This window comes from Anomaloglossus baeobatrachus, chromosome 5 (assembly GCF_048569485.1).
Source record: "Anomaloglossus baeobatrachus isolate aAnoBae1 chromosome 5, aAnoBae1.hap1, whole genome shotgun sequence".
Taxonomy (NCBI): domain Eukaryota; kingdom Metazoa; phylum Chordata; class Amphibia; order Anura; family Aromobatidae; genus Anomaloglossus; species Anomaloglossus baeobatrachus.
In genome coordinates, this window is record NC_134357.1 from 440488675 (window position 1) to 440501509 (window position 12835).

The 12835-nt window shown below is 43.1% G+C and overlaps 1 protein-coding gene and 1 long non-coding RNA gene across 2 annotated transcripts in view; one reads left to right on the top strand and one right to left on the bottom strand.

The window, feature by feature from the left end:
- Positions 1-12835, bottom strand: part of LOC142311740 (uncharacterized) — a 441604-nt gene that overhangs the window by 71593 nt on the left and 357176 nt on the right. The gene's annotated exons all lie outside the window — the stretch shown is intronic.
- Positions 7903-12835, top strand: part of NTSR1 (neurotensin receptor 1) — a 333106-nt gene continuing 328173 nt past the window's right edge. Inside the window, exon 1 of the mRNA XM_075350413.1 lies at positions 7903-9191. Within this exon, the coding sequence (XP_075206528.1) occupies positions 8502-9191 (690 nt within the window). The 5' untranslated portion in view covers positions 7903-8501. The remainder of the gene's footprint in view (positions 9192-12835) is intronic.

The following is a 12835-nucleotide window of genomic DNA, read 5'->3' on the forward strand; positions in this document are numbered from 1 at the left end:
AAAGGCATGCTCAATTGGGTTAAGATCTGGTGATTGACTTGGCCATTGCAGAATGTTCCACTTTTTTGCACTCATGAACTCCTGGGTAGCTTTGGCTGTATGCTTGGGGTCATTGTCCATCTGTACTATGAAGCGCCGTCCGATCAACTTTGCGGCATTTGGCTGAATCTGGGCTGAAAGTATATCCCGGTACACTTCAGAATTCATCCGGCTACTCTTGTCTGCTGTTATGTCATCAATAAACACAAGTGACCCAGTGCCATTGAAAGCCATGCATGCCCATGCCATCACGTTGCCTCCACCATGTTTTACAGAGGATGTGGTGTGCCTTGGATCATGTGCCGTTCCCTTTCTTCTCCAAACTTTTTTCTTCCCATCATTCTGGTACAGATTGATCTTTGTCTCATCTGTCCATAGAATACTTTTCCAGAACTGAGCTGGCTTCATGAGGTGTTTTTCAGCAAATTTAACTCTGGCCTGTCTATTTTTGGAATTGATGAATGGTTTGCATCTAGATGTGAACCCTTTGTATTTACTTTCATGGAGTCTTCTCTTTACTGTTGACTTAGAGACAGATACACCTACTTCACTGAGAGTGTTCTGGACTTCAGTCGATGTTGTGAACAAGTTCTTCTTCACCAAAGAAAGTATGCGGCGATCATCCACCACTGTTGTCATCCGTGGACGCCCAGGCCTTTTTGAGTTCCCAAGCTCACCAGTCAATTCCTTTTTTCTCAGAATGTACCCGACTGTTGATTTTGCTACTCCAAGCATGTCTGCTATCTCTCTGATGGATTTTTTCTTTTTTTTCAGCCTCAGGATGTTCTGCTTCACCTCAATTGAGAGTTCCTTAGACCGCATGTTGTCTGGTCACAGCAACAGCTTCCAAATGCAAAACCACACACCTGTAATCAACCCCAGACCTTTTAACTACTTCATTGATTACAGGTTAACGAGGGAGACGTCTTCAGAGTTAATTGCAGCCCTTAGAGTCCCTTGTCCAATTACTTTTGGTCCCTTGAAAAAGAGGAGGCTATGCATTACAGAGCTATGATTCCTAAACCCTTTCTCCGATTTGGATGTGAAAACTCTCATATTGCAGCAGGGAGTGTGCACTTTCAGCCCATATTATATATATAATTGTATTTCTGAACATGTTTTTGTAAACAGCTAAAATAACAAAACTTGTGTCACTGTCCAAATATTTCTGGCCCTGACTGTATAGTACAGTTGATGTATTTGTGGTTTATTTTATAGTTTGACACGTTTTCCACATAAATTTGTCATGGAGCTGAGTAATCCCTTCTTAAAATTCTGCTACACAAAAAACTTCTCTCTTCTGTATCTAAAGTAGTTTAGTAATTAGTCTCATCCTATGCCCTTAAAGTATTCCGCTGACCCTCTCTGCAACATCAGGAGTGCAAGTAAGTGGATGATGAGAATTTCTTTGCAGGAATGTGCTAATTTATTCTTGCCTTTTTGTTCTTAATCAAATTGTTATTCTGTATCAATAAGAACAGCAGCACAGAAGAGTGTGGAGCCTCCTGCCCATCATCCTGATTAGTTACCTGGCACATGGTACCCTGGCATCCCTACTCTGATTGATTCGGCATCTACTGCCTTTCGGAATGAATTATGAATTCCAGTGTACAAGCTCTGTATGTAAGATTAAAGGGAGCCTGTCACCCCCAAAACTTAATTGAAAGGGAACCAATCACCAGGATTCTCGTATATAACCTAACGCCAGTGCTATTCTGGCACTATCAGACTGATTCTATACGTAGCTTTACTGGTCAGTTCGGATGTTTAGGTTTTGAAATTCAAGTAAGTAAAGGTAAGCGGAATGGCACAATTATTGACTTCCATTATACTCGTTACTTGAGTCGAGCCTATTAGTTTGGGTCCCCATTGACTTATATGGCGTTCGGGGTCCAGGAACAAGTTCAAGTCAAGTCTGAGTTCCAAAATACCAAAAGTTTGGACACACCTTCTCATCTCTAGAGCAACTGTTAAGAGGAGACTTTGTGCAGCAGGCCTTCATGGTAAAATAGCTGCTAGGAAACCACTGCTAAGAACAGGCAACAAGCAGAAGAGACTTGTTTGGGCTAAAGAACACAAGGAATGGACATTAGACCAGTGGAAATCTTTGCTTTGGTCTGATGAGTCCAAATTTGAGATCTTTAGATCCAACCGCCGTGTTTTTGTAGAAAAGGTGAACGGATGGACACTACATGCCTGGTTCCCACCGTGAAGCATGGAAGATGAGGTGTGACGGTGTGGGGGTGCTTTGCTGGTGACACTGTTGGGGATTTATTCAAAATTGAAGGCATACTGAACCAGCATGGCTACCACAGCATCTTGCAGCAGCGTGCTATTCCATCCGGTTTGCATTTAGTTGGACCATCATTTATTTTTCAAGAGGACAATGACCACAAACACACCTCCAGGCTGTGTAAGGGCTATTTGACTAAGAAGGAGAGTGATGGGGTGCTACGCCAGATGACCTGGTCTCCACAGTCACCAGACCTGAACCTAATCGAGTTGGTTTGGGGTGAGCTGGACCGCAGAGTGAAGGCAAAAGGGCCAACAAGTGCTAAGCATCTCTGGGAACTCCTTCAAGACTGTTGGAAAACCATTTCCAGTGACTACCTCTTGAAGCTCATCAAGAAAATGCCAAGAGTGTGCAAGCAGTAATCAAAGCAAAAGTTCGCTACTTTGATGAACCTAGAATATAAGACATATTTTCAGTTGTTTCACACTTTTTCAAGTATTTCATTCCACATGTTTTCATTCATAGTTTTGATGTCTTCAATGTGAATCTACAATTTTCAGAGTCATGAAAATAAAGAAAACTCTTTGAATGAGAAAGTGTGTCTAAGCTTTTGGTCTGTACTGTATGTACACCGCACGGAAACACAGTAAGTGAGAAATCAATGATGTGTGCGCAGACCCATTATTTTGAATGGCTCTGCGTATGTCCGTGATTCTGGTACATATAAAAACCGCAACATACGTCCCAGAATCACTGACGTGTGAAGCACGTCTTGGGCAAATGGACACTAAAGGCCACGTCACACTAAGCAACATCGCTAGCAACATCGCTGCTAAGGAACAACTTTTGTGACGTAGCAGCGATGTTGCTAGTGATGTCGCTGTGTGTGACATCCAGCAACAACCTGGCCCCTGCTGTGAGGTCGTTGGTTGTTGCTGAATGTCCTGGGCCATTTTTTAGTTGTTGTTCTCCCACTGTGAAGCACACATCGCTGTGTGTGACAGCGACAGAGCAACAACTGAATGTGCAGGCAGCAGGAGCCGGCTTCTGCGGACGCTGGTAACCACGGTAAACATCGGGTAACCAAGAAGCCCTTACCTTGGTTACCCGATATTTACCTTCGTTACCAGCGTTCGTCGCTCTCACGCTGTTAGTGCCGGCTCCCTGCTCTCTGCACACGTAGCCACAGTACACATTGGGTAATTAACCCGATGTGTACTGTGGCTAGGAGTGCAGGGAACAGGGAGCCGGCACTGGCAGTGTGAGAGCGGCGGACGCTGGTAACGAAGGTAAATATCGGGTAACCAAGGTAAGGGCTTCTTGGTTACCCGATGTTTACCGTGGTTACCAGCGTCCGCAGAAGCCGGCTCCTGCTGCCTGCACACGTAGCAGAGTACACATCGGGTAATTAACCCGATGTGTACTGTGGCTAGGTGTGCAGGGAGCCAGCGCTAAGCGGTGTGCGCTGGTCACCAAGGTAAATATCGGGTTGGTTACCCGATATTTACCTTAGTTACCAAGCGCAGCATCGCTTCCACGCGGCGCTGCTGGCTGGGGGCTGGTCACTGGTTGCTGGTGAGATCTGCCTGTGTGACAGCTCACCAGCAACCCGTGTAGCGACGCTCCAGCGATCCCTGCTAGGTCAGGTTGCTGGTGGGATCGCTGGAGCGTCGCTTAGTGTGACATCTCACCAGCGACCTCCTAGCAACTTACCAGCGATCCCTATCAGGTTGTATCGTTGTTGGGATCGCTGGTAAGTTGTTTAGTGTGACTGGACCTTAACAGGAATAAACTGACTCAGATTCCACAGAATTCTATTGAACTATAATGAAGGGTGGGTCCTGTGTTATCTACTGTGAATAGAGGCTTGTCAATCTGCCTCCCCCATGCTCTGGAACGCCATGCTACAACATAGACTCTCGCCTAACTTGACAAGCTTCAAAAGGAACCTGAAGACCCACCTCTTCCGACAAGCCTACAACCTGCCATAACCCTCTGTCTGATACAGTGCCGCACGACCAGCCCTACCCTCACCTACTGTATCCTCACCCATCCCTTGTAGACTGTGAGCCCTCGTGGGCAGGGACCTCTATCCTCCTGTACCTGTCTGTATCTTGTATTGTTTATGATTATTGTACTTGTCCCTATTATGTATATTCCTTTCATATGTAAAGCGCCATGGAATTGATGGCACTATAATAATAAATAATAATAATCTGTCTGGGATGATAACGACCCTGCTGAAAAGTCTCCTGTACTAAACAGGAACTATATGAGGCCTAGTGGCCAGTGTGAAAATTGCTATTGATGTAAAATATTAAAAAAATAAGAATGAAAAGTTAAAAAACAAATTTAAAATCTAGACCTGATTTAAATAATAGGTAATTTCTTGTTGTCGCATTCCCTTTCATTTGCAGTCATAGTGAGCTCTATGGTATAGAAGTGAGTTGTGGCATCACGTCCTCCAAACTGCGAACACATATGTGAACCCTACCTGTGACCACGGCACCCGCATGTAATAGAGGTAAGAAACAAGTCTGAAGATGTAAGATATGCAGAAAATGGTGTGAATCTGGAAGCACATCTTACACCATAACCGCGCTCTCCATGATATGCCTCCGATCTTCTAGGCGTGAGCGGATGACATGAGATGTTTTCCATCAGCTCGCAGGCTGCCACATACCGCAGACTTTCTTGGCAGACGCCAGGCATGTGAGATGTGTTTGCCCATTAATATCACGAGTACATGAGTGAAGTTTCCGTGCTATTGTGGATTCTACAGCTGTCACATCTACAAGAGCTTCCACAAGGTATAATGGGATAATTGGGATCATCACAATTGTTTGAACAATCGTTTTATCTGCGACATTGTAACTGAAATTCAGCATACAATTATGCCACTGACTAATGGATCAAGAAATTATCAGATTCACTGCTATTACTGACCCACATGCACAGTCTAGTGGCGCCACCCTACTGCACAGTGTGGTACTACATGTCCTGCACTACCTGGGCCAGAGTGAACTGCTGATTCCGGAGGAGAAAAGCTTCATTATGTTATATTTCAGGAAAAAGGAAAAGGTAAAACGCACATTTTTGCTATATCGGTGCAGATTTTCCCCCATTCATTACTATGGGTAGGGATCTGCAGCAAAGACACTGAAAGAATTGACATTGTGCAGCTATAGATCTGCACAAATCAAGTGCATGAGATGTCAGGATTCTCATTGACTTTGCTGGCATCAGGATTCCCTTCAGGGTTGCGACACATTTGCATCGAAAGATCACGACAAAAATGCAATGTGCGCACACAGCCTACGAGTCATCCATGTATTTTTCCTCGGCTTTGGGCAATCACTTCTTATTAGACAAGTGTCCTTTCAATTAGCTGCTTGCAAAGTCTCATCCTGCTGGAAAACCCAGGGTTCAATTGTAATGTGTGAAAATCTGGGCAATTAATATCTCAGCAGAGCCGTCACAGGGCAACGTAGGGTTACACCATGCCCAGTCAGCGCAAAAAGGTTATCCGTGCAGCTCTAAAAGGGAAAGGAAAAATTATTTTCTAAAACAACATCCCCTTTTTAGATTTTGAAAACTTTGAAACAAATTAATAGTTTTCTATAGAATTGTGGCCTCTCAGATTACAATGTTTCCACTTTATAATGGTCATACTGGAAGAAATTGATATTGTGACTTGAAAGACCACATCACAGCTGAGGGGGCTCCATCAGATTTTGTAATTGTTTGCCCTTCTTCACACTGACAATAACCTGGGGTCATTACAGCATTGACTCCAACTGACTTGAATTGAACCAATTTTCCTGCAAAAGTGATTATTTCCCGCACCCCAGTGCACAGACGCCGGGAGATTGCTGCAGTACTGTTCCAGTCATCATGTAGCTATACTGGATCCCAGGCACTGGAATAAGCAAATAAATATGTATCCTCTGTCTTTCTATTATCTATCTATCTATCTATCTAAGGTATCTATCTATGCATATTCTAGCTATCTTAATTCTATATATCCATCATCTACGTATCTATTCCTCGATCTATCTACAGTATCTCTTATCTATCTCACTCTATCTATCCCTTGATCTATTTCTTATCTATCTTATCTATCTCTCCCTCTATTATCTATCTAAATCAAATCAAATAAGGTTTATTGGCAGGACCAAATACAAATTAGTTTTGCCAAAGCATGTGTACATTAGGGACTGGGACTGTGGGGGTGATGGGTGGGGACTGTAGGATGGATGGATGGGGCACATCCAGGATGGGGACTGTGGGGGCACATCTAGGGTGATGGCTATGGAAGTCGATGGCTTATCTTATCTATCTATCTATCTATCCCTATATCTACTATTTATCTATCATCTATCTATCCATCATCTATCCCTCTATTATCTATCTACTATCCCTCTATCCATCTACTTCTCTATCTATCCCTCTATATATTACCTATCTATCTATCCATCCATCTACCTCTCTATCTATCCCTCTATTATCTATTTATCTATCTATCTATCCCCCTATCTACTATTTATCTAGTATCTAATATCTATCTATCTCTCTAGCTATCCTTCCATTATATATCTATGTATAGCATATTCTATCTCTCTATCTATTATCTATCTACTATCCATCTACCTCTCTATCTATCCCTCTATTATCTATCTATCCATCTATCTATCTATCTATCTATCCCTCTATTATCTATCCATCTATCTATCCATCTATCTATCCCTCTATCCCTCTATTATCTATCCCTCTATTATCTATCCATCTATCTATCCCTCTATCTATCTATCCCTCTATTATCTATATCTATCTATTCCTCTATCTATCTATCTATCTATCCCTCTATCTATCTATCTATCTATCTATCTATCCATCTATCTATCCCTCAATCTATCTATATCTATCCCTCTATCTATCCCTCTATTATCTATCTATCTATCTATCCCTCTATTTATCTATCTATCTATCCCTCTATTATCTATCTATCTATCTATCCCTCTATCTATCTATCTATCTATCTATCTATCTATCCCTCTATTATCTATCTACTATCTGTCTCATATATCTCTTTTCCACCTGTGACTGTCTATTTTGCTTTACCATTCCTTTTATCCTTTCATTATCTGCACGTCATATAATTGTTTCCATCAGTATATCTGTACATGTAACTCTGTTTCAAGGTCTGTTTTGCTACGTGAAGATGAAAAACAGAATAAATGGATAGCTTTGCCATTTTCTTGAAAAATAAATAGATTTGATTTGTACTTTTTTTTAAATTTTGTTTTTTAATCAGGTCAGAAATATAAGACACTATCACAAAACAATAAAGCATCTATTTAGTGCCCTACAATAACATATATAACTGTTGGTCTTCAGAGACTGAAAGAAACAGTATCTATCAGTTTAATATCTATCTGTTTATCTAATCTTCAGTCATTTATGTATCTTTCTATACATTATTAACTCTAGGACTATCACCCTGCACCAGTAATATTGTATTACAATGTCTTACCTGCTTTGCATTCCAACATTTAAGCATGAATACATAGTGAAATAGAACCGAGGAGAGAGAAAAAAAGAGTGAAGAAGGAGGGAGAAGGAAAGGAGAGAGAACAGCCGGAGAAAATCACTGGAGCAAGGGGGAAGACGACACAGAAGCACATAGACTATAGAGGGAAAAGAACTGAGCACAGTACACCAGAAGAGACTGCTCAGTGAGGGGTGGGGAAGGGAGGACTGGTGAGTAAGCTAAAAGAGGCAGGTTCTGTGAATGAAAAGATTAAGACGACTATGGAACCAGGGAGGGACAGAGGAGTGAAGGAGAAGGTGAAGAGTCAAGGTTTTCTCCACTCAAGTCCTCTCTGATGCTTTCCACATTTTTGGAAGTGGCTCAAGACCAGTGACTCCTGCCTGTTGATGGTCAACCATTGTGAAGATTTGTCTGCCTGTTGATGGTCAACCCCTGAGAAGGTTCTTTTGCTTGATGGTGATCAATGTTGCGAAGGTTTCTTTGCCTGTTGATGGTCTACCCCTGAGAAGATTCCTTTGCCTGTTAATAGTCAACCTCTGTAAGGGTTCTGCCTGCTAATGGACATTCCATGTAAAGTGTCTATTCCAGAGTGACCTAGATCTTTTTTCTACACCTAACCAGTTAAGAAGTAGTTGTGTTTTACTCAATTCCAAGACCTTGCTTTATTTAGGCATCACCATGCACTTTAACACAACTCTCCAGGTTCCTCAGGCAGATGGGGTGCAGTCCCTTCATGCTCAAGACTTTGTGGTGCCAACTACATTTTTCATGAACATCTCAAATGTTAGCACCCAGCATATTATGGCAGAAGGAGACCTAGATGTCAACACAGACATCTATTCCAAGATCCTGGTGACCATCGTGTACTTGTTCTTATTCATGGTTGGCTGCACTGGCAATACTATCACTGCCTACACCCTGGTGAGGAAGAAATCCTTGCAGAACTTGCAGAGCACTGTCCACTACCACTTGGCCAGCCTAGCACTCTCTGACCTCCTTATACTTATCCTCAGCATGCCCATTGAACTGTACAACTTCATATGGGTCCACCATCCTTGGGCTTTTGGCAACGCAGTGTGTAAGGGTTACTACTTTTTAAGAGATGCCTGCACCTATGCCACTGCCCTTAACATTGCCAGCCTCAGTGTGGAGAGGTACATGGCCATGTGCCACCCCTTCAAAGCCAAAAGTATCATGTCCAGAAGCCGGACTAAGAAGCTCATAACTTTTATATGGCTGGCATCTCTTCTGCTGGCCACCCCTATGATATTTACTATGGGGGAAACCTATGGCTTGGGTGTAGAAGACCCAGACCACCTTGTCTGCACCAGGATTGTGGAAATGTCTTCATTCAAGACTGTAATTCAGGTAAGTGCATTTGTTATTCCCTCTCCTCTTATTGCCAGTAGATATATGGTCTGCACATAGATACATTAAAATATCATAATAAATGTAATATACATGTGCCTAAAGGATGATTACTAATGATGGGAAACAAAACTCACATAGTCTATCTACTTTCTTTTCTTTCTTTCTTTCTTTTTTTTTCTCTTTCTTTCTTTCTTTCTTTCTTTCTTTCTTTCTTTCTTTCTTTCTTCTATTTATCCATCTACCATCTCTCTCTTTCTATGTATTATTTTTCTCTCTGTCTCCCTCTCACACTATCTGTCCATCAACCTCACAGCTTTCTGTTTTCATGTAGCTATATTTCCAAGGCATTATCCAATATATGAAATGTAAGTTAGATTGTTATATTCTGGTTGAACATATTAATTTTTAAACAGAGGCGTTTAACCCTTTTCAGTCCACAGACCTCATGGGCAGTCTATAGAAATCAGAAGAAATGTAAAATTTTGGAGCACTATGGAGCATCAATGACATTTCAGAATAACATTATGTGCCTATTGGGACATCTCCAGGGACCCTATGGAGATTTAGTGACCCCAGGTTAAAAAGACATTATTTATGTCAGAAACCTATAGCTTTCCTCCCTTGATCATGAAACCACAACACCCTGGGAGCTGCAGACTATTAGTAGATGCTGAGAATATTAGTTTTACAACCGCAGGAGAGCTACAGGTTAAAGACCATTGAAATATCCTATCAACTAGATATAACCCATAAACTGTCCCAAATAGCTAATAAGAGATTTTAAACAATCATATTGGCTCTTACCCTCTCATTTCCATCCGATTAATCCTATTCCCCTTGCAGCATCCACATCTCAGACTGCGCACAGCAGATTAGTTTTCTCCATTGGGGCTTATTGATCTTGTCTGTTGTGAGGACACAGTTTAATATCGTGTGACACATGATATATATCTATAGTATGTCTACCCTGTGGTTGTAACAACTCCTGCTTTTCCTGTCCTCATACTTGGATGATGAGCGGAGTCTGTTCAGATGTTTCTCCTCAGATACGTTGTACGAATTGTGCAATATTGATTCTGTATTAAATACTGCAGCAAATGCCACATGTCAAAACGCAGCTAACACATGGCATCTAGGGTGCCCTATGGTGCCACATTTTACCCTAAGTTACAAATTGACATATAGACGGATAATATCTGCAAGGAGTTTGTATGTTTTCCCTGTGTTTGTGTGGGTTTCCTCTGGGTTTCCCCATATTCCAAAAACATACTTAGGGTATGTGCGCACTAGGCGTTTTTTTCACGCTGCGTTTTTATGTGCGTTTTTGTCTAAAAAACGCACCCGCGGCTAAAAAACCGCGGCAAAAACGCATGCGTTTTTGCCGCGATTTGGTGCGTTTATTGCTGCGTTTTTGCTCACTGCGTTTTTAATCAGTGCACAATGCCATTAAAGATTGTTGATGAAAAAAAAAAAAAAAAGGTCTGATGTCATTTCCTTCTTCAAAATGTTCATTGTATGCAGGAGAGCAGACAGCTGCAGAACTAGTGTATGCAGGAGAGCAGACAGCAGCTGCAGAACTACAAGTCTCAGCATCCTCCATTCACTAGTGTATGCAGGAGAGCAGACAGCAGCTGCAGAACTACAAGTCTCAGCATCCTCCATTCACTAGTGTATGCAGGAGAGCAGACAGCAGCTGCAGAACTACAAGTCTCAGCATCCTCCATTCACTAGTGTATGCAGGAGAGCAGACAGCAGCTGCAGAACTACAAGTCTCAGCATCCTCCATTCACTAGTGCAGTGATGGCGAACCTGTGGCACTCCAGCTGTTGCAAAACTACAATTCCCATCATGCCTGGCCATTCAAAGCAAAAGCTTTGGCTGTGAAGACATGATGGGAATTGTAGTTTTGCAACAGCTGGAGTGCCACAGGTTAGCCATCACTGCACTAGTGTATGCAGGAGAGCAGACAGCAGCTGCAGAACTACAAGGCTCAGCATCCTCCATCCAGGACTGTATGCAGTTTTTTGCCCAAAAAGAAAAAAAAAATGACGTGGGCTTCGCCATATTTTTGTATGCTAGCCGGGTACAGCAGGCAGGTACGGGCTGCCCCCAACCCCCAGCTGCCTATTTGTACCCGGCTGGGAACCAAAAATATAGAGAAGCCCTTTTTTTTTAATTATTTCATGAAATAATTAAAAAAAAAAATGACGTGGGCTTCGCCTAATTTTTGAGTCCAGCCGGGTACAACTAGGCAGCTGGGGATTGGAATCCACAGTGCAGGGTGCCCATGCTTTCTGGGCACCCCCTCTGCGAATTGCAGTCCGCAGCCACCCCAGAAAATGGCGCTTTCATAGAAGCGCCATCTTCTGGCGCTGTATCCAACTCTTCCAGCTGCCCTGAAGCCGGGTGGCTAGCTAGGTAATAATGGGGTTAGGGCTAGCTGTATAGCTGGCCCTAAGCCCGAAATTCATGGTGTCACGCCAATATTAGACATGGCCACCATGAATTTCTAGTAATGATAAAAAAAAAACACAACACAGAGAAAAATATTTTTATTAGAAATAAAACACAACACAATTAGTGACTCCATCTTTATTGAAATAAACCCCCCTCCGCAGTAATCCTGGGTCAGGGTCCCGCGCCGTCCAATCAGGATCCAATATCATCTGATCGGTTTGCTGGAAGGCAAAGCGATCAGATGATGTGTCAGGATCAAGTGCCTGAATCACATCACACATCATCTGATTGTATAAAAGCCGATTATACAATCAGCTGATGCATCAGTAGAAAAAAAAAAAAATAAATAATACTCACTTATGTGCTGTGGTGATACCGGCAGCTCCTGGAGCGATCGATTGGACAGGAGTCTGATCCTATACGATCGCTGCCGGAGCTGCCGGTAATCAGCTGATGAAGTCCCCTGACGGCAGGATCAGCTGATAGCCGGCCGGGCGCGAAAAAGCCGGCGACACCGCGATCAGCTGATGCGTCAGGTGACTGCATCAGGTGATCAGCGCCAGGTCCTGCAAGCAAGGTCCTGCCCCGGGGAGACTGCACACAGCCAGAGCGGCGGGACCGGGAGGAGATGGGAGCGGGCATGGCACCGGGACCCTGCGGACAGGTGAGTATATGACATTTTTTTTTTTCTACTGTTCACTTTGGTTTTCGCCGCTGCCTCCACCTCCCGCCCAGACATGGCGCCGCACGGAGCTGACATGCACAGGACGGGAGGTGGAGGCAGCGGTGACTGTACCGGGAGGATTCATGCTTCTGTGTTTACCAACAGAAGGAATCCTCTTCCTGTACACGTCACTGTAGTACCCACCCCTTGCGTTTATAGCTGCGTTTTTAGTCATAGAAACGCGGCTATATGCGTTATTCATTGCGTTTTTAACATCTCATTGAATTCAATGAGTGAAAAACGCAGTGGAAAACGCAGAAATAATTGACATGCTGCGTTTTTGTGGTCACCACAAAAACACAGCTAAAAAAAAACGCTGTGTGAGGACAGCACTTCTGAAAACCCATTGACATTGCTGGGGAAGCAATGTCACTGCGTTTTCAGCACAAAAACGCGGTAAAAAACGCCGCTAAAAACGCGGCAAAAACGCCTAGTGCGCACATAGCCTTAGGGTATGTGC